General features: G+C 41.9%; 4 protein-coding genes across 4 annotated transcripts in view; 3 read left to right on the top strand and 1 right to left on the bottom strand.

Annotated features, from left to right (window-relative positions):
* Positions 1-282: 282 nt before the first annotated feature.
* On the top strand, positions 283-3,066 carry fgg (fibrinogen gamma chain). Its single transcript, XM_048239537.1, has 9 exons — positions 283-392; positions 474-521; positions 664-847; positions 937-1,021; positions 1,233-1,363; positions 1,493-1,626; positions 1,884-2,068; positions 2,388-2,665; positions 2,753-3,066. Exons 1-9 carry the CDS (start codon positions 333-335, stop codon positions 2,926-2,928), a joined length of 1,281 nt encoding a protein of 426 aa, XP_048095494.1. The 5' UTR covers positions 283-332; the 3' UTR covers positions 2,929-3,066.
* Positions 3,067-6,450: 3,384 nt separating this feature from the next.
* Positions 6,451-10,513, top strand: plrg1 (pleiotropic regulator 1). Its single transcript, XM_048239519.1, has 15 exons — positions 6,451-6,594; positions 6,769-6,875; positions 7,010-7,140; positions 7,305-7,358; positions 7,661-7,754; positions 7,924-8,011; positions 8,295-8,396; positions 8,480-8,572; positions 8,712-8,861; positions 8,952-9,053; positions 9,231-9,333; positions 9,435-9,543; positions 9,676-9,815; positions 9,931-10,124; positions 10,236-10,513. Exons 1-15 carry the CDS (start codon positions 6,586-6,588, stop codon positions 10,293-10,295), a joined length of 1,536 nt encoding a protein of 511 aa, XP_048095476.1. The 5' UTR covers positions 6,451-6,585; the 3' UTR covers positions 10,296-10,513.
* LOC125292308 lies at positions 10,486-13,026 on the bottom strand. Its single transcript, XM_048239527.1, has 5 exons — positions 12,810-13,026; positions 12,139-12,339; positions 11,527-11,726; positions 11,136-11,276; positions 10,486-10,783 (listed from the first exon to the last, which is right to left on the bottom strand). Exons 1-5 carry the CDS (start codon positions 12,944-12,946, stop codon positions 10,575-10,577), a joined length of 888 nt encoding a protein of 295 aa, XP_048095484.1. The 5' UTR covers positions 12,947-13,026; the 3' UTR covers positions 10,486-10,574.
* Positions 13,027-14,028: 1,002 nt separating this feature from the next.
* Positions 14,029-25,592, top strand: part of dchs2 (dachsous cadherin-related 2) — a 31,155-nt gene continuing 19,591 nt past the window's right edge. The window contains 5 exon segments of the mRNA XM_048239512.1: positions 14,029-16,056; positions 19,559-19,750; positions 19,840-20,071; positions 22,250-22,486; positions 24,404-25,435. Of these exon segments, the coding sequence (XP_048095469.1) occupies positions 14,317-16,056; positions 19,559-19,750; positions 19,840-20,071; positions 22,250-22,486; positions 24,404-25,435 (3,433 nt within the window). The 5' untranslated portion in view covers positions 14,029-14,316.

The following is a 25,592-nucleotide window of genomic DNA, read 5'->3' as shown; positions in this document are numbered from 1 at the left end:
ACAATCCCAATGAAACTTTATGACCTTCAGTGATGAATAAACTATTTAAAAAGCTACATCCACCTGTAAACTGCATATTACAAGTGTAATTAAAGATGTAGATATTGCTATGGCATTGCATAATCAAAACGTGTGATACCTTTGTCTTGTTTGCTTGTTTGTTTGACGGGCTCTGGTGACTCACATGCTGTCACTCAGTGAGCCGCAGCTCTATGGGATGGTATGTTTACTCACACCTGTTATCTCCATCTCCAGAGGGGACCCTGATCGGATAAATATTCCTGCTGGAGCCTCTGGGTCCTCAGTATCCAAAGGCCAGAGTGTCAGACAGCATGGCCCCTCTACTGCACACGTTAGCCTCAGCACTGCTCCTGAGTTCTCTTGCCTATGCGGTGAGTTGCTAATTACACATTATCTGTGTAGGCTCAGCTGACCAGGTTTTTGGATCTAACACATTTTGTTCTCTCCTTTAGCAAACTCGTGGGGACTATCCTGCAGGCTGTGATCCACGTGATGGATTTGTAAGTATGACAGAATGAAAAATTTGCTATTTTCCAGTAGTAATCTGATTCTCCACTGACTCGTATAGCAATTCTTCATACTCTTCATTATTAGTCATGTTATTCAATATTGCCATACAGAGTTCCCTGTTTGTCCTCACAGGGAACCTACTGTCCAACCACATGTGGAGTAGCAGATTACCTTGACAAGTATAAACCAGGAGTGGAGAAGGATCTAAAATATATGGAGAACATATTAGATGACATTGCCAACACTACCGAGGGGGCCCAAGAGAAGGTCAACTATATGAAAGACCAGGCAACACAAGCCCAGAAGACCTCTTCAGGCAAGGAGCCCTTAATGCCTTTCAATCAAACTGTAGAGTGCAGATCGATATTTATGCATGTTGGTCTAATGCCTATTTATAATCTACAGACCTCTACATCAAGAAGTCAACCAATATGTTGGATGATATTCTACGCTATGAGAAGACCATTGTGTCTCAGGAAGAGCAGCTATAGTACGCATTGTTGCCCTTAAACTCCCTTAAATAATCCTTTAAGTTGTTTATATATATATATATATATATATATATATATATATATATATATATATATATATATATATATTTGTCTTATTTAATATATATATACTTAATAAATATGACAATTTCAATCACATATACATAAAAAAGTTATTTTGCTTAACATGGTTGCTTTTATTCCCTCTAGTGCACTTCAACAAATTCTAGACTCCACTACCAAGGACATGCTGAATCTTAGACAGCTGTCTCTTCAGCTGGAGCAGAAGTGCATGGAGCCCTGCAAGGAGACTGTGACGATCCAGCCCACCACAGGCAAAGGTAGGAACTAGACACAGCACCAATCGCTGTTTCTTTCTCTGAACATTGCCTTAATAAACAACCCAAATCATGGTTTGATGCCCTCTGCACAGATACTGTATGATGATGTATTTACCATTTATTCCACAGACTGTCAAGATGTGGCTAACAGAGGTGCCAAGGTCAGTGGCCTGTACTTCGTAAAACCAGACCAGGTGGACGAGGAGTTCCTGGTGTATTGTGAGATCGACAGCTTTGGCCGTGGGTGGACTGTACTCCAAAGGGTATGTTTACTGGGTCGACACCAAACTCACTTGACCAGTACAAAATCAATAGTGATAACTTGGATTCTGAGGTCAAGGCAATATTATGTAATAGGATTCTTGTTCTAGTATCCATTTAGGAAATTAATTCAAATGATTTTAAATTGTTGCCTTGTATTTCAACCTCTAAAAGTAGTGCTGTTTTAATTTCAACTAGCCCTTTTATAGGCAATGAGGTTCAACGTTTTCTTTGTTCTGTATTTGTGTGTGGCCTTCAGAGACGTGATGGCAGTGTGGATTTCAACCGAAACTGGATCCCATACAAGGAAGGTTTTGGATACTTCTCTCCAGATGACACCACTGAGTTCTGGCTGGGTCTTGAGAAGATACACAAGTTGTCTGTGCAGTCAAGCATTCCTTACGTACTGAGGGTGGAGATGAAGGACTGGAACGGAATGACAAAGTAATTACTGTTTTCTCTGTTGGTGTTGGCTGGAGTCTAAATCTCCTTTTCTGACACCATTAATTGTTGAGCAGTTATTGTTTAACTTCATTTGTCCCTAAAATGGCATAAGAATTGTTTATTTGCTTTAACTCAGAGTAAACCGTGAACTTTGCTCCTCTAAGAACTGGGCCAAGTTATACCGATAGACATTAGTTAAATATTATACTGATAATGTAGTTTGCTGTTCCAAACCACCATGTATGAAATATGAAATACATTCTAGAATGAACATTCCTTTGAAGTGATGCATTAACATACATTACCTTTTCCTTCACAGGTATGCTGACTACTCCATGTTCCGAGTGGGCTCAGAGCAGGACATGTATCGTCTGACCTATGCCTTCTACAGTGGTGGTGATGCTGGAGATGCCTTTGATGGCTTCGACTTTGGTGATGACCCAAGCGACAAGTTCTACACATCCCACAATGGCATGCAGTTCAGCACACCCGACAAAGACAATGACAAATATGACGGAAACTGTGCTAAGCAGGATGGATCAGGATGGTGGATGAATCGTTGTCACGCTGCTCATCTTAATGGAAAATACTACCAGGGTAAGATTTGTTTTCAAGTGATAAACATTGAGGACTCACAGTGCTGTACATCTGCTCGAATAACTTCTCTTTCTGGCTCTGTTACAGGTGGCCATTACTCAGAAAAGGATGCTGGCGAAAATGGTTATGATAATGGCATTATTTGGGCTACATGGCAGAGCCGCTGGTACTCACTGAAGGAGACAACATTGAAGATGATCCCCATCAACAGGCTGCATGCAGGAGGGCAGCAAGCTGGAGTCAAGCAGGTTGGAGATATGTAAGGGCCACCTCTGGAGACCTCCACTCGGACATTTTTTGTTTTGCACACTGTTGTTTTCTCTATATGATCATGTCGGTACAGAGCTGAGTTTTTGTTCGGATATGACCAATGAATAAATGTTTTCTGTTTTCTAAAAGCATCATGTTCTTTTGTGTTATGTGTCAAGACTGATTTTTACTAGTTGTTTCCATTAGTATGACTGATAGGCTACAGTGCTAATGCTGTTGGCAGCGGGTGTCTCATCTTCAGATGGTTACTGCACACAGTTTACATGTCACTGTGAAAGAGGTCTCATTTTCAGTGAAGTACATCCATATGTCCTCCTTTATAATAAAGTATTCCATAAAGAAACACTCTTTCCTCTTCCTTTCTGGTAGGGCAAAATATGCCTTATAATATTCATAACATGGGCAGCCGTGGCCTACTGGTTAGCACTTCGGACCTGTAACCGGAGGGTTGCCGGTTCGAACCCCGACCAGTAGGCACGGCTGAAGTGCCCTTGAGCAAGGCACCTAACCCCTCACTGCTCCCCGAGCGCCACTGTTGCAGGCAGCTCACTGCGCCGGGATTAGTGTGTGCTTCACCTCACTGTGTGTACACTGTGTGCTGTGTGTGTCACTAATTCACGGATTGGGATAAATGCAGAGACCAAATTTCCCTCACGGGATCAAAAGAGTACATATACTTATACTAACATTTGAAGTTAATAATTCACAAAATGTGTGAACACTGGAAGTACAATTGTGATGATATGTTCAGGAGAAATCTACAAAAAATGCATCATAATCCCTCACATCCCTCAATAAAGAAAAGCAGACTGTAAGACACAACAGGAGCACTAACAACATGAGGATAGGTTCAAATCAATAATACACGTCATAGAACAAATTCACAGAAGGTACAGAGTTCAAATCGCTCATTACTTCTCCTCTGTCCATACTTGTTTTCTCCTATGCTTAATACATCATCATCACCATAGGTTTTCAGACCCACTTTTTGTTTGAGTAAGTGTTCATTTTATGATGTCTGTATAGTGGGATAGTCTGTAAATGTAGTCTTATGTAAGTGTATGTTTGAGTTGCGTGTGGAGGTAGCTATGTGTGGGAGTATGTTTACCTCTGCTCTGGTCAGTTGCCAGTTAGACTAAAGTCAATATTGACTTGTAGATAGAACATCTATTTCAGGACATCCACTTTAGGGAGACTGACACGATCTGAGGAGTTGTTTTTAGCTGAAAAGGTAAAACTTTAATGATAATACATTTTATGACTGTTGCTAGCGCAGCAGTTTTGGTCAACGATTTCCAGTCCCAATATAAAACTTGATGGGCGTGTAGCCTTGTTTGTGGAAACCAATTTACCACAAATTGTACAGTGTACAGCAACATTAGCCTCCTAAGACCTAGCAATTCATTTTTGTCCTCTGTGGGGGACCTACCATATCCTTCAGAATTATTGGCACCTCTGCTAAAGTTTTTGTTAAAAATATTTATTTCTTTATGGGATTTTCTTTTTTCTCAAAATTAATTTGCTTACCTTCAAGGTTGGATTTTCCTCATTTTTTTCCACAATAAATCACCAACACATTGTTTTTATACTGGTTTTTAGTCAACTTTAGCAGAGGTGCCAATAATTCTGGAGGGTACTGTATATGTCAAGCACCATTTATGCAATTTATTTGAGTCCTATACACTCTCAAGAGGACATCCTGGGCTTTTTGGTGCAGTCACAATTATACATATGTGTGATTAACAAAGCACACAAACGTTCTTTTCAAAATGGTGGACATAGCATTTTCTCTTGATTTGGCAAAATAATGACCCCATTGGCTTACTTATACCACTGTACTTGTGCCATCCTAGGGTGCCCCCACACTTATCTCTAGGGTCCATCACACAGGGCTCAGGGGGTCCTTTGTAGTGAATGGAGAGTGCGGTCGCCCCTCCTGGGCTAAAACCCAGGACTACAGGGTACCATAGCTGCACCGTGACTGCAACGGCAAAGATCCTAGGCTCATTGGTATGGCTATCAGAGTGCATACTCAACCATAGTAACAGCACTCCATCACAGAGCAGATCTCTGGAGGCAGCCTTTAAATCACTCCAGGGGCAACACTCCTTCCTTGACACATCTATACATGTAGTGTCACAAATACCGTAAGATCCTATCAATGCAATCAATTATTAGGCTACATTAAATTAATATTTTCGGAAAAATGAAGATCCAATGTCCCCTGCAAGGGATATGACAAAAAAAAAAAACTATAGAAAACGCAATTCCAGGGAATTACCAGTGCATGAAAATGCAAAACATATGGTGTGAAATATATTGTTAAAACAGATGATGTGCTAATTGGCAACCAACATGATGAGGTTTAATATAGTTGGAATGACTGAACAGTTAAATAGGTGGATAGTTTAAAAGGTTAAATTATTTGCTAGGTAGATGAGGTTTAATATAGTTGGAATGACTGAACAGTTAAATAGGTGGATAAAGTTTTAAGATGGATTTAATATAGTTGGAATTGAAATTAAATAGGTGGATAGTTAAAAGGTTAAATTATTTGCTAGGTAGATGAGGTTTAATATAGTTGGAATGACAAACAGTTAAATAGGTGGATAGTTTAAAAGGTTAAAACAGGTAGATGAATATAGGATGACAAACATAGAAGAAACAGTTGAACAGGATATATAGTCTTAACAGAGCCAGTTTGTCTGCTTAAAGCCTGAGACAGAGTACAGTTTAAAAGTTAAATGTAGATAGTGTAATGAATGTTGATAGACAGAAAGTTGAATGGATGTAGATAGGCAGATTGTTTAATGGATGTTGATGGATAGTTTAATGGGTGGATGAGTGAATGGTTTGAAGAGGATGAATGGATAGAAAGTTGGATGGAATGTGCCTTATATCCTTGTAGAATGGAGAGACACAGAGAGAGTTGGCCTAGTTCAACAGAAAGCAGTTGATACAGGTGCAATCAGTTTAACTGGCTGGTTGCAGCTGGAAGTTGATACAGGTGCAAATCAAGTTAATTAGCCCATTGTGATGTCATCAGCCTAATGTTAAGTCTATGGGGAAATTTTGAGTAGTTTTTAATTAATAGTTTAAAAAGTATAAAAATTACAAAGTTGAAAAATACAAAGCCCAGATGTCCTAAGTAAGACCTATGTAACATAGTTTGAATGAAGTTTCTACGTTAAACGGTCGAAGCTGCATTAACTGCGTTAGAAGAAGAAAAATAATAAGAAGAAGAAGAAGCCTAGGAAGAACAGTAGGCTACAGTGCATTTTCATGCACTGTAAAAAATACAAAAGAACATTTTTGGAACATTTTCAACCATAATACTTAAAATCTTAATATTCAAACTTTTTTTCTGGCTCATCATCATAATACTAATAGTAATTCATTTCACTACTAACAGGTAGGACAGCCCATCTTTGCCAAGAAAACATAAGCTTTTTCTCCCGTACACTAGATGGCGCATGCTCAAATATTGCTGACCTATAATCGCACATTGTGGCAACACACAACACACTTGTGCTTCCGGTGCATTGCACTTTCGTCTGTTCGTCGTTGTCGGTGTGTGTTTTCGTTAAAAAGTGTTTTTTTTTACGTTGTTTGCTTACTTTACGTGAGATTTAATTAAGCACGTCCACAGAATGGCAGAGGTATGTCTGTTTTATTTATCTGGAAAGAATCTGCTTTAGGTAAAAAAGCTAAGTTAATCACACTAACGTTAACGTTTTGCTGGCTAGTTGTTGTTTGAGTAATGTTAGCCTAAATTGCTTATTTCATCAGTTGCTATTGTAACCAAATGCCGGATATGGTGTTTCTTTTTTCAGGATGTTCAGAAACATTCGGTCCATACCCTTGTTTTCAGATCCCTCAAGAGGACTCATGATATGTTTGTGTCAGACCATGCAAAGCCGGTTGCACTGGACGAGGAAAGGTAGTTTTCTCCAACCTCCTAGATTATCTATATAAATAGTAGTAGTTTTAAAAACACGTGTCTTCATTCACATTTGGATGTCTGCCATGTTCTTATGTTATAAAATGATGGTGATGATTTCTATCCTGTCCCAGCCACAAGACTAAAATGGCTGTAAAGTTGAGGGCTGAGTACGGTGCCATCCTTCACATGCCAGTGTTAAAAGAGGGAAGAGATAAAGACCCCCACACTTCAGATCCCTACAGTCAGGGCTACTCGGATCCTGGTGAGTTTTCTTTAACTACTTTTATTTTTGAGTAGTAGCAGACTGTAATTTAAATCCAATAATAACCTAATAATTTAACTACAGTGCTAGTAAAACCTGTATATGTAGAACAAAATAAATGGTTTCTCCTTAATTTGTTTCTTTTTTACCCTTTGCTCTTGCAGGCTTGAACCCAGAGTATCTAATAACAGGAACACATCCTTACCCATCTGGACCAGGTATGTGTTTGTCAGGTGATGTAATAGTAAGGTGATGAGGTTTGTGGATCAGATTGTAATTCTGATCCACACCCTCACCATCCCACCCAGTGTTCTTGCGCGCACACACACACACACATGCACTCACACTTACTACCACCCCTTCTTGTAAAGCGACCTTGAGTTTCTAGAAAGGCGCTATATAAAACTAATTTATTATTATTATTATTATTATTATTATTATTATTATTATTATTATTTCCCTGTTCCCTCCTGAATGCTTGTCTTAACGCATCTCTCCTTTGTGTGAATTATTTTGTCAGGAATAGCTCTGAGTGCAGACACACAGATGCACAAGATGCCATCAGAGGGAGGAGTTCATGCTTTGGCACTGGCCTTGCCCCCCTCCCAAGCCAGGTATACCCTCTACCTCTACATTTTTTTAAACCCCTAACCAGATAGTAAAAAAAAATACAGCATATTCCTCACTTGCCTTTTGCATTTTTAGATGTTTACTTGTTTATTGTGTAGAAACGCTTTCTGAAAGTATTGATCTTTTCTGTTTGTGGTGTGGTCTACCTCTCAGGCAAGATGTCAGTCGCACTGCAGCCAGTGTGGGAGAGATCCACAGGCATGCTGGGATGCCAGAGAGATCGATGCCACAGCATAGCCTGGTCAGTCACACTCAGAGTTCTTTGAGTTCCAAAGCATTAGCCTAAGATCATTCTCTATGCATGAATCCGTGTTCATCTCCAATACTTTGGCTGTGTATTGTTTAGTGGTCTAACATTTATATATCCTCAAATAGGCTTTTGTCATATGTACGTAGCCCATGTCTTGTTTCTTTGTGCTGTCTAGTAATTTAGTAGTGGAATGTGGAATCTCGATTGAGGAATTCCTGTGCAGATGCTGTTCTTGCATTGCAATGACACGCTGCTTTCGAATGATCCATTTCAGTCCCTGCTGGAAGGTGGAGGTACCAAGACTACCACCATGGTGCCTAGGAAAGCTCCAACCATGCCCAAGCCACAGTGGCATCCTCCCTGGAAGCTGTATCGCGTAAGGACCTGCCCTAAGCCCTTCATATACTGTTATGTCTATTTTGTCAGAAGTTTGGTGTGTAATTGTATCAACTATCTCAGGTCATCAGTGGTCATCTCGGTTGGGTTCGGTCCATTGCTGTTGAACCTGGTAACCAGTGGTTTGTAACCGGATCAGCAGACAGGACTATCAAGGTTAGATATTTCACTGGTTTATTTCAAATTTAGCGTCTGTCCTGTGAAACGTCCGTTTGCTGGTTAGTATTTGTATGACTACACAATACGAAACTGTCACTCAGAAGCGTTCCCACTCTTGATTGGATGGTGTGATTAGATCTGGGACCTGGCGAGTGGGAAGCTAAAGCTGTCTCTGACCGGTCACATCAGCACAGTGAGGGGCGTGGCGGTCAGCACACGCAGCCCCTACCTCTTCTCCTGTGGAGAGGACAAACAGGTCAAATGTTGGGATTTGGAGTACAACAAGGTACTAACACTTACTGCTCAACAGCCATATGCTCATTCCTTTCATGTGGTGAGGCTTCATGTTGGTTTGGAAATCTTTCTGTAATTCCAGGTCATCAGGCACTACCACGGCCACCTCAGTGCTGTGTATGACTTGGACCTGCACCCAACCATCGATGTGCTGGTGACGTGCAGTCGTGACTCCACAGCAAGAGTGAGATTTTCCCTTTAAACATTTTAACTCATTCTTGAGACTAGGGGCTTTGTATCAACTCGAAATTTGTAAATACTTTATAGAACTGTTAACATTATTGTGTTATGTAGCAATACTACATAGTGTTATGTAGTATTTTCATGTTTGAGTATTTTTCCCCATCTTGATTGTGTTCAGGTGTGGGATATCAGAACCAAGGCCAATGTTCATACACTCTCTGGCCACACCAACACCGTTGCTACGGTGAAATGCCAGAATGCTGAGCCACAGATCATCACAGGTAGTGTCTGCTAGTGTCTTCTGTCTGTGCTGTTATGTTATTGAAACACACACCACTCATCCACACCCGGTCATTACATCACGTTTTTGTCAATACCACAGGAAGCCACGACACCACCATCAGGCTGTGGGATCTCATTGCTGGGAAGACGAGAGCCACACTGACCAATCATAAAAAATCTGTGCGCGCAGTCGTGCTGCATCCACGACAGTAAGTCAATGTTTCATCATACTTACAGAGACTCTTCACTTTGTTTAACATTGTACATTAATGAATGGCCATGCTGCATTGAGGAGCTGTCTGCTGGTCTGAAGTTCTGAATCCCTGTGGTTTCTCCTGTAGATACACATTTGCCTCTGGCTCTCCTGACAACCTCAAGCAGTGGAAATTCCCAGATGGAAATTTTATTCAGAACCTCTCAGGCCACAATGCTATCATTAACACGCTGGCGGTCAACTCAGACGGTGTTCTGGTATCAGGGGGTAAGGAATCCTCAGAGGGAACCTGTGTCTGGACATCAGCTTACAGCTTGTCCTCAGTGGCCTATGAGAGAGCGCAGTAGCTGTTAACTCCATTGGTCTCCTCTTCCCTCTACAGCTGATAACGGCACCATCCACATGTGGGATTGGAGGACGGGGTACAACTTCCAGCGCATTCATGCAGCGGTGCAACCTGGCTCCCTGGACAGCGAGTCTGGAATCTTCGCCTGCACATTCGACCACTCTGAGAGCCGCCTTATCACAGCAGAGGCCGACAAGACCATCAAGGTGTACAAAGAAGATGACACTGCGGTAGGATCACTTTTTCTATATGTTTTATTATCAATAGTATTAAAGAAAATGCCAAGGTCTGTTATGTGTGTCAGTAATTTAAAAATTCTTTTATTCATTTTCTGCTTTCAGACCGAAGAAACACATCCAGTCAATTGGAAGCCAGAGATTATCAAGAGGAAGAGGTTTTAAAAGACAAACTAGTTATGAGTTTTTTTTTTTTTTTTTTTTATGCTCTGGATGTATGGAGACTATTTTCACAGATATGTGATGGTCTTAAATAGAAAACATGACAACAAAAAACCTGTTTATATTTGGAATGGTTGGCATCTCATTTAAGAATTTGTTTTTTGTAAATGGAAGTGTGAGCTCCTCTCTCAATAAAGAATTCATTTTTTTTTGTAATTTGATATCTGAGCTCCTCTTTATTCATGAAAACCTCTCTACCCCTCATACGAGACCAGTCTCATACTAGTTCAAAAACCACTTGCACTCCTCAGTGTGGTACGGCAGACCTATGAAGCGGCCCTGCTGAACAGCCAGGAACTTTCCAGAATGTTTGTTCTTGATGACCACTGCCCTCTCGTGACTCTGGTCAGATTCATCCACCATAAGGAGCCATTCCTCCGCTCCGTAAGGATTTGCTTTGGTGTATACGTAGTCTCCATTAGCATCGAATCCTGCAGGAGGCACCGCAAAAGACCAGAGAATTAGAACATGTCGTTTCCTTTTTATGGATACATTTGGATGGAAAACAGTAGAAACTAGGAAGCTATGAATAATGCTGGCTTTACTTTTAATAAAAACTTAGCATTAAATAAATATTGCATTAAAACATAGGCGGATGTCGTTTCTTTCCTAAAGTGATCTGGTCCCGATGAGTTAAGTTAGCAACAAGGAAATTGGAACTGTTTTGTTTCACTGCTGAGAACTAGCCCTCCTCTTCTCAGCCCAAGTTCAATTTAAGGGGCATTTAGTGGGTCATTTGTTCAGTGAAGAAAAAAATATACATTTATATAAGATATGGTTTACCAAGGTATCCATTGGTTACTATGTTGCGGTAGTGTTTGCAGCCACTGCCTTTGATCTCCTCCCAATAGCCGTTGTCACCAGGGCTGTAGTGGAGTTCTACTGTATTCCGAGTCTCACTTGCTGGATGAAATTTCTGTTCTCCTGTGGTAGAATTTTAAGGGGATGTGCTTACTCATGTGTTTAATCTGTAGTTTTTGAAAACACAAGTGAGTAGCCCAAAAGTGTAGTCACAGATATAGTTGTTGTGGATGTTCTACATGAGCAGAATGCTTAGGAAAAACTACATACAACTTGGTAATATTGAGTCCAGTATTTGCACTAATATTTCGTTTACAAAATAGTGATATGGCCGTGATCAAAATGAGCCAAAACAATGTTTGCTGAAACCTACCTGATTCCCGAAGGTATAGCTGAGTGAGAGCATGGCGAAATCCTCGACCAGGTTTTCGCTTAAGTCTCTCTCTACTTGGGGTGTTGTCTGGGTCATTGTTGGGTTCCTGAATGGTCAATACATTTCCAGCCACGAACATAATCTCTTCCTCCAAAGACTTCACACACTTCTCAAAGTGATCATCACTTTTGTCCACGTTCCTGATGAGTAACCAATAGTGCATTGAGGGTTGAAATACAGAGAGCTCAATCTGTGCATGCCTTTGATTGACATTTATAGCATGATTACAGCATCCAAATGTACAACACCAATCTAAACCCATATCTGTAATAATGAATATTACATTAGTTTGACAGTTTGACTATGACAATGTCTGAAGACGTATTCCACTTTGGCAGGCATCAATTTAGTGTGAAGATTTGACCGTAGGCCTATCCTCTTCTTGTTGCCTTGTCATTTGTGTTGCTCCTGCTTTAAATAGATTAACTCTACTGAATGGCTGAAGTGCTAAGTGTGTCACAATGACAGAGAGTAAAAGCTATGTGTGAGACCTCCCTTTGAATGAGTCAATACATACATTGAATTATGTTTTCCCTTCCATTGTTAGCTCACCTGAAGTCCACCCAGAGCTGTCCAGCAGTGAGCAGTCCAAGCCACTCGCTGGCCTCCCAGTTCTTGGACACCATGACGGGGACGAGGGGCACCTGTCGCACGTCAGCATAGTTCAGCTCTTTCTTGCAGCTGCGGGAGGCCTGGTAAGCAGGGGTCATGAAGGGACACACAACGACTGCATCCTCCACACCAGCAGCCATACTGTGCACACACACACACAAAGAGAGAGTCGTTGAGCAGGTTGAGGCTTATGCTCCCTATTTCTAAGAAGAGCCTAATACAGTTGAAGAGTCATGCATGTGTGTAGAACCATACATCATTAGTTATTACTAAAGCATTACATATATTACATATAGGCTTTGCCCTGGACTTCTGAGAGAGCGAGAGAGCGAGAGAAGGAGAGAGAGAGAGAGTTATCAGTCAAATGTACTAACTAAACAAATCGCTTTTTAATAATTCAGTTGTAAGATTACTTCAGTAGGCTATCTGATTAAGTTGATTAACTCAGTCAGATTAAGTCAGCCCTCTAGTAGCACCATTATAAGACATAAACTGGTGGTATCTGATGCAAAGTCTGATGCAGGTCCTTCATTATATCTATGTACTCTAACTAAACAGGATCTTTATTGGTGTGCTGTAAGGACAGGACAAGTCTGAGAATCACAACTCACGCATCATTGATATTTCCTGAGACCCCTCCTTCAATATCCATCCACACTGTGAAGCCATCCTCCATGAGCCTGTCATATACCCTCTTCACCAGTGCCTGGTCATCCCACTGGTAAGAAAGCATGATATGATTGGCCATTTTGATACCACCTAGATAAAAACTGCTGTAAACCTGAAAGGCAAAATTGATTAACTCCAAAAAGCTATGGATGAAATATAAGGAGCATCGTATTGAGACAAAAGCCAGGCGGAAGTCACAAAGGACTGTTTGCTTGATTCTCAGTTTTCACCTGTTGCTAGGTTGCAGGTAGCTCCATTGGCCAATAGGGATCTCTTCTCCATAATATACCTTTTCACAGCAGCCATTTTGGCATGAAAAAGTTGGGGATGACCGGTGTCTAATTACCTTAATTAAGTCTCTGTTTAGTTTAAGTGTAGCTGTATCAGAACCTTAATTCCTTAATTTATTCAACCTTTATTTATTCTCAAAGGTTCATTGAAGGTGGTCCTCATTCTCAGTGAAGCCGAGATTACAGTAACAATGAAACAACAAAAGAAATAGTATAATAATTGTGGTAAAAGGTATAGGACTACAGATTAATGTCATTTGTAACACCTGAGTTCGCCACATATTTTCATGTCAAAATGTCTGCTGTCAAAAAGATCTATAGGCATATTCATGATCTAGCCTAGTATGCATTAAGACTAAAATGTTATGATTGTACTGAATGTATTTTCTTGTTGCGACTGACCTGAGGCAAGTTTATTTTGTACAAGACTAGGCCTAGCAGATACTTGAATATTTGGGTCCCAAATGACCAAAAACATGTTTCACACGTAAACCACTAGGAGGAGATGTAGGCTTTAATTACAGAACATATAGCTTGGTCAATTAAGGGATTTTGCAAGTCATGTTGTAAGCCTACATTTGGTTTATAATTGAATTGGGCATTTAGTTTGGATTTGTGTGAACAAGACAAGTGAACCTGCCTAAAACAGTTATCTCAAAGCGTAATGGTGATGGTAGCAACAGTGTACTTTAAAAGTAGATCACTGGTTGAAAACCTGAGTAGACGTATCCCACAATTTTTTTTTCTATAGTAAATTAAACAAATAAGTCTATCCTCACTTGTTGTCTGTAAGAGCCTATATGTCACGTGACTTGGACACTTGGCAATCAAGCCCTGGGACAAGAAGCGTGACAGAAGGCACGCGGCGATTCACCCGAGATTGCCGTCTGTCGTAGTCTGGTGGCATGCAAGTCAGACGGCGATCTCGTCGAAGTAGCACTGAAAGGGTTTGAGCGGAAACTTATTAAGACAATTACAAAATTATTGTTAATCATGTTTAAAATGTTTAGAATAATCGAAAATCAACCGTGAGAATGTTCTACGCGCGATATTGCAGGGAGGTGCGAGCGAACGCACCTTTCAGCGCGACAAGAGACGGAGGGAAATTGCAGTTCAGGGTTCGAAATGCAAAGCATTTTTGAAGAACATACTCTTCAATATGTGGTCGTCGAAAATATCAAGCTGTGTGGGGATTCTCTGTCACCTGTTAGCAGTTTGCCTACTTTGTGGACAGTCTTGCGCACAGGTGTACAACCTCACTCTCTCCATTGAAGAGGGACTACCGGCCAGAACAATTGTTGGTGACATTAGAGCTGGACTGCCTCAGAACACCCAAACCAGTGGATTTTTCATATCGGAAAGCAGAGATTCCTACGTGTTTAGGGACCTAGAAATAGACACGGACACGGGAATAATTTCAACAGCTGTGGTCCTCGATAGAGAGAAAGGAGACAGGTATGAATTTGTTGCTGCTACTCTGACGGGGGAGGTCATAAAAGTAACCATAGTGGTCAAGGATGTTAATGATCACGCTCCAGTGTTTCCCTCTCCTTCTGTGCTTTTGAATGTGTCCGAATTAAGCCCACCTGGCACTCGGTTTGAACTTGAGGGGGCACGAGACCAGGATGAGGGTGACCTGGGAACTCAGGGGTACCGGATCACGGACAGTATGATGCAAGAGCTCTTCAAGGTGGAGGTGCGCAGTGGAGTAGGCAGTGTTGACCTCATCCTCTTGGACAAATTAGACAGAGAATCGAGAGACTTTTACAACCTCACCATAGAGGCTTTTGATGGGGGAATTCCACAGAAAACAGGAAGATTGCATGTGCATATTAACGTGATGGATGAAAATGATAACCCACCTGTGTTCAACCAGACAGAATACAGAGTGCTTGTGTGGGAAAATACCCAAGTCTTTACCCCTGTATGTCAGGTGTATGCCACTGACCTTGATTTGGGTGTGAATGGCCTGGTCACTTATGAGATTAACAGACGTCAGAGCGACCCCAATGAATATTTCATCATTGACGAGAACACAGGAGTCATCAGTGTGAACAGACCTTTAGACCATGAGATGCAAACTTTCTATGAGCTGATCGTTAGGGCCTGGGATGGTGGGATTCAACCAGAGTCCAGCAGTACTTTTGTGGGCATTAGGGTCCTGGACATCAACGACAACAGCCCCACCATCAATGTACTCTTTCTTAGTGCATCCGGCGACCCAGAGGTGTCAGAAGGGGCGAGCCTGGGGGAGTATGTTGCCCGGATATCCGTCACTGACCCTGACTTGGGGGAAGGCAACATGGTGTATGTTGATCTTCAGGGAGGAGATGGCAAGTTCATCCTGAAGCAAACTGATGACTTCCTGTATTCCCTGTGTGTGGCCAGGCAGCTGGATAGGGAGGAGGTTGACTTTTATGAGCTGAAGGTCATAGCTGCCGACTTCGGCGTGCCTCCTCTCCAGACTGAGAAGACGGTTTTGGTCAGAGTGTCCGACGTGAACGATAATGCTCCTGTGTTTGAGCTGGGGCATTATGAGGCTCATATTGTAGAGGATGCTAAGCCTGGTAGCACCCTCATACAGGTAAGGGCCCATGATGCAGATGAAGGACTGAACTCCGACCTTCTCTACAGCATCCTTGAGTCCAAGTGGGATAGCCTCATCAGCATTGACCCACAGTCAGGTCTCATCACTACTGCCACACGCCTGGACCGCGAGCGAGAGGCAGAGCTGCATTTCCTGGTTGTGGCAGCGGACGGAGGGTTTCCACCTATGTCATCAACAACAACAGTCACCATCTACATTGAAGACATCAATGACAACAAGCCTGTCTTTGACCAGCAGCTATATAATGTGTCCATTCCAGAACACATTGCTGTTGGGAGCTGCTTCTTACAGGTATAGTGCCAACAAAAGTTAAATTCAAACAAAAAACAGTGTACAAATCCTTTAAAATTTCCAAATAGTCATACAAGTATATAGAGTAGATAGATACAACACTGCAGCTCATGTGTATGTCTTCAAACAGGACAGTACACCTCATGTCTAATTACCCCACCAACTCTGAGCATAATGCATAATATTTGTGACTGATGTAAGCAATGGGGTGCTAAGTCACTGCTCACAAAACAAGATGACACAGATCATTAGAGGAATGGGGGGCTTTCGGGAACAGAGGGTTCTTATGGTTATTATGGGTCATATATCTATGACCTAGCATGAAGCAAGCTGAGGCCTACTTCTTATAACAGAGATCTCACGGGCACATCATCCTCGTCTCATCAGAGAAACAGTGCCAGGCTTTCTCTGGTGGCACAAAGGCACCAGTGTTGCATGGATGAGACAGGCCAGGACACAGTCTGTCCCCTTAGGCAGTTGCTTAGTATTGTGTTTATGTAGTCTGACTACACTGAATCCTGGTACTACCTCGCTCTTGCATGGTACAAGTGAACAACTTTGACAATGAAAGCAAAACCCAAAGAGCATTTATTTTTAATGAGAGCATATGCATTTATTTATATCTATATTTTGTTAATTTATCTGTTGAATGTCAAAATGGACCTAAAATACATTGAACCTGACATCTTACTTGCAGCTGACATTCTTCGACATGAACTGAATCAATATCATTTAATTTACAAGTATTAGTTCCATAGTTACACTACACAAGTATAAGTCTGCGCTAATCAGAAATGTCTTGAGCCAATACTTAATTTGAGAGATGTCCCACCATGTTATTCTCTTGCCACTGGCTGCTCTCTGTGTCCATGGACGGGTGAATGGTTTTACACAATGACATTCATCAACAAGGCACTCTCTTCAGACTAATTGGGAAAAAGACTTGGGAAAAGGAATTGGGAATTGGGAAATTTACCCCCATTAAATATTTCATCAGTGCTGAGATGGCAGAGCCTTCAACGTCTTGTCACGTGGAGCTAGTCTCTTCAGTGTTCTCGCCCCTCCAAACATGCCCACTCACACGCATGCACACAGGTTAAGCAGGCATGTCTGTGAAGCCATCAGGGCTAAGGGGCTCAAATACAAGACTAAAAATACGTTCATGTACATACAAGATGTTTTTAAGACATTCAAATCTGTCTTGTGTTGACATTGAACGAGTGCTGCCAACTCTAAGTTTTCTGAGACTTTGTTTTAGTTAAGCACTACAGTGTAGTATACTTCCTCTGGGCCAATATTGGTAGGAGACTGCTGTCCTGCAAACAGAATGAGAGTTTATGTGTTAGTCTAATCACTAGTAAATCCCAGGACACAGGGAAATATAAGACTTTGACCAGCAACCTCACCATCACAAGGTCCATAAATCTGAGTATGATATCACTTTTATGGCAGGAAGTCTGCACCGCTCAACTGCACCGCTAGAAATGTGTCATCTGGAAAGTGCTCAGAAAGAGCTGATAGAGACTGGATCTCTGGGTAAAATGTTAGCGTTCCCTCAGATCTCATGCTCAACAAATAACCATAAACTTTGATCAAAGAAGCCAAAAGATCCTTTATCAGTTCTTAACAGTTTAGTGATTTTAATGGAATCTCACATGTAATGCTTCTTCAAAATACGTTTACTATTTCCAAAGCAAATACTGAGTTTTATGAGTAATATTCTAAATAAAATATTTGCTTCACACTTTTAAAAATCAAAAAGCTTTGGTTAGGTCTCTGTTGCCATGTATGAGTTGTGAAGCATTTTATTCTTCTTCTATAGCATTGTAAACACAGGGCCATGGCCACAACCTGCACTGTGGCCTTTTGATATCCTCATGGTCTCTTCTTCAGTAAGTAGACCTCTCCCTTTGTAGGATAAGCATGAGTATTTTTAGCCCTGCTTGCCACTGCATGGCCAGATTACCCACCACCAGAGCTTCATCTACAGATTCAAAGCAACAATATGTTAATAGATGTTTTATATAGCTTTTCTTTTTTGACAGTAAGCAATAATCATTGTAATTGTTGAAGTTTATTACCGCCAAATTAAACAGAATTGTAAGACTTGTTAAACACATATTTTAAAGGTGCAGTGAGGGATTTTGCAGGAAGTTGGGTTTGTTTATGTTTATGTTTATGTTTAAATGTATTAGCAGACGCTTTTGTGCAAATAAACATACATTATATTTTAACCAAAGAACAAAGGAGTCACGCCAAAGAGACACGCCAGTATTCAGTGACCTCGAGAAACGGAGATCTATGTGAAAAATCGTCAGATTTCTCCTTTAAGTTCTGTTCAATGTTCAAGGTATTGTGTGTCTTACTACACCTTACCTGACTGTTCTGTGTTTTTTCACACTAAAAGTGATGACCTTAAAGGATGCACAGTTGCACAGTTAGAGAATACTTTCCATTTCTTGCGAAATGCAAAAAATTACCTGTGTGCACAGGTCACACACACACAAGCACGCGTGCGCACACACACACACGGGCACACACACACACACAGAGAGACAGAGATAAACACAATACTGTAAACCCAGGTACAGTATATCATTAGCCAGCTAATGCTGTAATAATGGGATCCACTGTCTGATAATGGGAATTACTGCCATTGTAGTCTAATGGTTTATGGGAAAAGAAGGACCCAATTAGGCCTTGCCACGCAAGAAGGGCTGTGAACTGTTCAGAGGGTTAAGGTCATTTGTGTAGATGTTTTCAAGGAGTTGTTTACTGTCACCATACAAACTTTTTGGAGAAGTGAGTTTTGACGGAGCATCAATGTGTAATACTGATTTATGCATTTCACATTATACATTTCATTATGGGCTGCTTTTTGTCATGTCAGATTAGGGCCATCTATCCATGTTCTTGCCTCAAGTGGCCCTTCAATAACAGCATTGTGGCCATCATAATAAACAAAACAAAAAATTATGTCTACAAATTGTTAGGTTAGTCATTCCTTCCTGTCACCACCTTCTGTTTAAGGTCTCTCTTAATCTTAATCTCTAATTCAGGGAGATGTGCCCTGAATCACTTCAGAAGTAGGGACACAGAATACCTGTCCTAATCCATAGACCTCACTCAAGGTGTCCACCTGTCAAGGACCAGGACTGCCTCACGTGCTGCTGACACAATAGTCAATGTCATAATAGGATGATCAACTAAGCAGACCTTACAGCAAAACAAAAAACATCAAGGCAAATGTTAGAGATCACATTGATGTAGTCTTGACATTGTTATCCTTAAAATGTCTCAAATGGTCAACTTTATGGCATATGTAAAAGTATTGATATCACAGCTACCAATTGACAAGGTTTCTCTGCCCTGGTTGCGAATGACCCTGACCATTATTTTGATTGCTGAAGTTTGATTGTTTTTACAAGTTTTTATTACTGTATATGCCATAATAGTTTCAGGCTTAGAAAAATTACGGTATATTTAATTGTGAATCTCTCAGGTTACTGCAGTGGATGCAGATGGCAGTGAGTTTGGGGTTGTACGATACTCCCTCTCTGACGGCTTTGACAGGGAGGACCAGCGGCCTCTGTTCCACATCAACCCTATGACGGGGGAAATCTGCGTTGATCAGGATATAGACCGTGATGCAGGGCTCGTCACCTACGACCTCCAGGTCAAAGCTGAAGATCAGGTGAGATGCGAGAGATGTGATGTGACGGTTGTTGCGGTCCTGCGGTAGCCCTTCTCTGTACTAATGGGTGCATGTGTTTTATTGAGCAGGGTGGTCTCAGTGCGCAGGCATATGTCCATATTGAGGTGGAGGACCTGAATGATAACGCACCCGTGTTTAACCCTGAGAGATACGTCACAAGCATCAGTGGACATACACAGCCTGGCACAGAGATCCTGAATGTCATTGCCACTGACCAGGACTACGGGCGCTATGGGCAAATCACATACGAGCTTCAGGCTGGAGACTCCTCCTCTCTCTTCTCTGTGGACAGGACATCAGGTGAGCAGGAGAGCATCTTCACATTTGCCTCTTTACATTTAAACAGCCTCACCGTCATCTGCCTTGATTCTTGAGTTTCAGTTGAACTGCAGGGGTACATTATGTTGTAATTAATAGAATGAGCACTTAAGATCACTCTCATTGCAGAATGAACAGCAGATAAGCTTTTAAGCAAGATAAGCAAGTATTGATCAGACTTACTATCCCATCACAATAGTGTGCGTACATAACGGAAAAGAAGTGTAAAAGATCTAGGTTTGATCCAGTTGCCTTTTTATAAATTATACGTTACCTTCAGTGGATATGTGCTAGTCATGACTGAAGCTAAGTCTGTAGCACTTAGTGTTTGCGCAGGAGCTTTAGCGAGAGGGCCAAGTCCCCACCATGAGTGGTGTCAGTTGGTGTTTGTTAAATCCCCTCACCCTCATTCTCCACTCCCAGACTATTAAGGGATGCGATCGGACTAGTTGTGCCATCCATGTAAGACAGTACACACAGTCTGTGGTATGTTTTCTACTGATTAGATAAGGTCTTACTGCATCTAGCTTTTCAAACATAATTCTGACCTGTTCTGTTAAGCTGATGGTGCCTACATAAACAGTCGCTGCCTGACACTGCTTGATGATACGGATATTACACAATACTGTCTACTCAGTCCTCCAGTGTTCTATCCTGTCTCATCCTCCAGTTTATCCTTCTATTTGCAGTCATTGTTTGGAATCACATGCAAGGGAATGTGATCAGATTGTCTCTCTTAAGTGGGTGACTTATTTGAAAAACAGTAGTAAAGTCACTCACGCTCATAAAGACTCTCACACACCTGGCAGCCCGCATGTCACACACACACACACACACACACACACACACACACACACACACACACACACACACACACACATACTCACACTCTCACACATGGTAATGTATAAGCTTCCTGCAGGACCATAATCATTCTGCTCATCCCCCAGCAGGAGTCCATCAGAATTACGGCACTGCCCCTTAACCCCCTCCCCCCTTCACAACCACCCCCACAACCACCCCCACCCACCCCGAACACCTCCACCTCATCCTGCCAGAGACACATACAATGCACACAGCTACGGACATGGCCCATGCCGTTTACTTTCAATAGGAGAGGTTTGAAAATCCTGAGTGTGTGTGTGTAGTGTGGAGAATAGTTTGGTTAAAGCTTGAATGTAGCTGTATCTGTACGTATGTATTTTAAAATAGTCAGCATTATTGATTTATTAATAAATAAAAATATGTTAGTCTTTTAAAATATGAATTATATTGATTTTTTTTAATCTAGCGTTTTGAAGTTTGAAGTTTATTTGCCCATGTTTGCTGCTAGACATACATACAATTTTATTGGCAGCTGTTGATGGTTGCCCAAATATAAATGTGTATACAGGCAAAAACACTGGTATTTTTATTAGCAGTTTTGTATGCGAATATTATATATCACCATCAGCCATCTGTTGCTAGCTCTCAGGAGACCCACTTGAGGCTTTGGGAACCAGTGGAACTCAAAATCTGTGAGATTTAGAGGTAAACTTAGGTGAGAAATTTACAAGCCCCTGCCATCTGTTTCCAAATGGCTTTGTAATTGTCAAACAATCAGACTGAATTTGTACAGACCCACCGCGTCCTTCACATACATCATTTGTTGTGTTCTGGGCAGGTTTGAGTCTGACCCAGGTCACTTCCTGATCCCGTCCCATCTTTCTCTCCCACTCACTTCCTGTCAGCCTCTTCACTCTCCTGTCATAATAACAAGCCCATAAGACAACAAGCCCATACATATATTTTAAAAAGACTCATCAGTTTACTTTGTATCCAGCTAATTCATTCAGTCACAGTTTGTATTACTTTATGGTTGTTGTTATTGGGATGATTTGCTATTGTTATGATTCTGTTTAATTTATTTACTCTATTATTACTATATGTAGTATATATGTTATGTAGGCTGTATGAGTCTACTTTTTGGAGTATTTTTTGTGCATAAACTGTATAAATAGTATATGAGGATGAAAGTCTGTCTGTCTGTCTGTCTGTCTGTCTGTCTGTGTTTGTTGTTGCATCTTCATACTCTTTTGAGTGCTGTACATGTGCTGTATACTATTGCTACACAGTGCCTGTGCTCAGTGTTGGTGTTGGTGTCTCTGTGTCCATGTGTAGGTGCTGTGTACCTGACCTCCGCTCTGAGCCACCTGGGCAGTGCCAGTGTGAAGTTCTCCATCTCTGCGCAGGATGGTGAGGGCCGGACGTCCGCTCGGCCTGCCAACGTTACTGTCCACATCCTCCACAGTGAACAGGCTCCTGCCATGTTCCAGCGGTCCCACTACGTCTTCTCCGTGGCCGAGGACGTGCCCATGGGCACCATCGTGGGCATGGTGGAAGCCCTTAACCCTGCTAGTGAGTACCTCAGGCACACTGTCAGGGCTAAAGGATCCTCCTGTCTGATGACAACACGATGGATAACTGGGTGTAAATCTTTAACAAAATATATGAATACGTAATGTATTGTACAATTATATATTGAAACATTTAATTATCAAAATGTTGTATTTTGCTAATATATTCGAATGCCTTTTATTACATAATAGAATGCTGTAAATGGGCTGTTGAGACATTAACTCAGGAATTTAGTATGATTCAATTTCGGCACATTGAGCCTTTTAATGACTGCTTTGAGCTTTTTGGCATAATGCTTGAAGGAGAGTGTCCTGCATTTTATGGAAGTGTATTCACTGGCAGCTATTAAGGCATATAGGCTATGGCCCAGACTTTTTGTGTCTTTTTGTGGTGAAAAAGCTCTGTGTTTGGCAGAAAAGGCCTGTAGCCTTCTTCATTGGGTACAGGGGTTATGGGCAATTGGGCCAGTTGAAGAAGGAATTGGGAAAAGTATAAAAAAAAAAACACTGGTAAATGTAACAAATGCATAAATGTTTGTTGTTACAATTCAAGATACTAAGTGCTAAGATAGTAGAGGTTGCAGCATTGAAGTCAGGCTGGATGCCAGTCACCGCGCCTAACAGGTCTAACAAAGTAGATTAGTTTGCTCCGCTCGGCTGACAAGTTGTCTGACAAGTCTACTCCGTGCAATCTTTATGGGGCATGCCTAAAAATGACAGAGCTGCTTAAATACATTTGGAGGCATATTAAAAAAATAACATTATGTGTCTAGTAGTAAAAAATTGCAGTCGTTAGTCTACAATCCTTGCTTCAAGTTGTGCTATTTTTATTTGTTTGTGTCTTGGGAGTTAAGTACGTGTAAAAGACAATTAACAGATTTTCCATTGGCACTGGCCATATCTATCCCCTAAGAGGGACTTTGACAGTTGCTTACGTGGCCAGAAGGAGATAAGGGCAATCAAGAAAACAATGGCTACTGACATTTTAATTTAATTTATTAGTAAACTTGCTTACATAGATGTTGAGAGAGGATGTCTTTGTAATAAAAAAAATAAAAATAGAGGATTTTATTTTCTTGAAATAAAATTTAAAAAACCCTCTAAATTAGAACTGAATGAAAAATTAGTCAAAAGATGGCATTTAGGGTAGCATGCTAGAGTCTTATATTGGTGGTGTTTCTTAGGCAGTAGACAGTCAACTGAGGTTGTCATGACGATTAACAGATAAATCCCACAAACATCAAGAAAGGGCCCCCTTGCCGTGTGTGTGTGTGTGTGTGTGTGTGTGTGTGTGTGTGTGTGTGTGTGTGTGTGTGTGTGTGTGCGTGCGCGCACATGTGGTTAAGGGGGGCAGGGTCCTAATCACCCGAGCCGTGCTGAGCCCCTAAGTGTAGTTAGTGCCCAAGCACAAAACAAGTGGATTAGGAGGGCCAAGACTTCATTTATCATGTTACAGATCATATAACATGTTGACTATAATGGATTTTATGAGCTAATTTTCTATAAATATGTTATAGTTGCAATGTGATGGTTATACTGCCAATTGTCTCATAGTATTCTCTCATAGTGAACTATTCTCGCTCTGTTCGTTGTGCACATCTTTACTACCCTGAACAATATACAAATGCATAAGAGATACCCAAAACAAGGTTTCCAACAATATGGAATATATACTGTATATATATATATATATATATAGTGTGGTAAAGATGGTAATAATAAAGATATACATGATCTACTGCATTTCATTTCCAATACAGTATGTTCAAAAGACAATGTGTGTGTATTCGTAAGCTCTTCTATGCTGAAACTAATAGAGTAGAAGTATTGTATAACAACATTGTCATCACTAGCATGGAGATACTGATCACCATGACAGTCTTGTGGAGACTCATTGTGTATATGTGTACATTTCCAGATTCTGTGGAGTCCCTGTCGTACAGGATATCCTCTGGCGACCCCCAGGGGCTGTTCTCTGTGGACGCTCAGACAGGCGTCATCACCACCAGGCATCCGCTGGACCACGAGACTCTCCCCTACGCCCTCCTCATCATCCAGTCCCACAGCGGAACCTCGCCCATGTACAGCAGCACCCAGGTCAATATCAGCATCACCGATATCAACGACAGCCCCCCCACATTCCCACGGCCCTCCGACACCATCACGGTTTCTCAGAACACTCTGCCCGGCACACTGCTCTTCATCGCACATGCTCACGACGGTGACAGCGGCTCGAACGGAAGGATCCGGTACTCCCTGCTCTCAGGGGAGAAGTTTTTCTCCATAGACCCTGTCCTGGGCACGCTGTGGCTCAACGGCAGCCTCTTGCATGAGGAGCAGGCCTCGCACACAGTGGAGATCTTGGCAGAGGACGAAGGGTCGCCGGGATTGTCCTCCCGCTTGACTTTGACCGTGGAGGTTGATCAGTCCTCTGCTGCTGAAGACGCCTTAGCCTTTGAGACGCTGGTGTACCAGGTGGAGATCAGGGAGAACGCCCAGAGGGACACGCGGGTCATCCAGGTGCGAGCCCACCTGAGTCCCCAGGGGCGCGCTGCCTCGACCCCTGCTGGCCCCGGCCTGACCTACACTCTGGAGTCCCTCTCCGACACCCCTCCCTTCCTCATTCACCCAGAGAGCGGCTGGATGTTCCTCTCCGACTGCCTGGACTATGAGGTCACGCCCGTATACCGCTTCCGCGTTCGGGCCTCGGCAAGCGACGCGGAGACGGAGGTCAGCGCCGTGGCTACAGTGGTCGTCTTGGTGCTGGACGAGAATGACAACGCTCCAGTTTTTAGCCGGACGGACTACTTTTTCACCATGCAGGAGGGGCCCGCTCCTCTGGGTCTGATCGGAACGGTCAAGGCAACGGACAGAGACTCAGGAAAAAACGCCCAGCTATCCTACATCCTGCTGTCAGATGGGAAACACTTCCGCATCAACTCCAAAACAGGTCTCACTCAGTAACGAGTCTCACTTTGTTAGTCATAAACCACATAGTGAGGGATGAAAGATTCTTTGTCTTAAATTAGTATTTGTGAAACAAAGACTAAAAGAATCTGCTAAATGAGCATCCTACGTACTACAGCATTTTACTGCTTTCTACTCCC

Source organism: Alosa alosa, chromosome 1 (genome assembly GCF_017589495.1).
Source record: "Alosa alosa isolate M-15738 ecotype Scorff River chromosome 1, AALO_Geno_1.1, whole genome shotgun sequence".
NCBI lineage: Eukaryota > Metazoa > Chordata > Actinopteri > Clupeiformes > Clupeidae > Alosa > Alosa alosa.
This window is presented reverse-complemented; position numbering and strand designations above follow the sequence as displayed.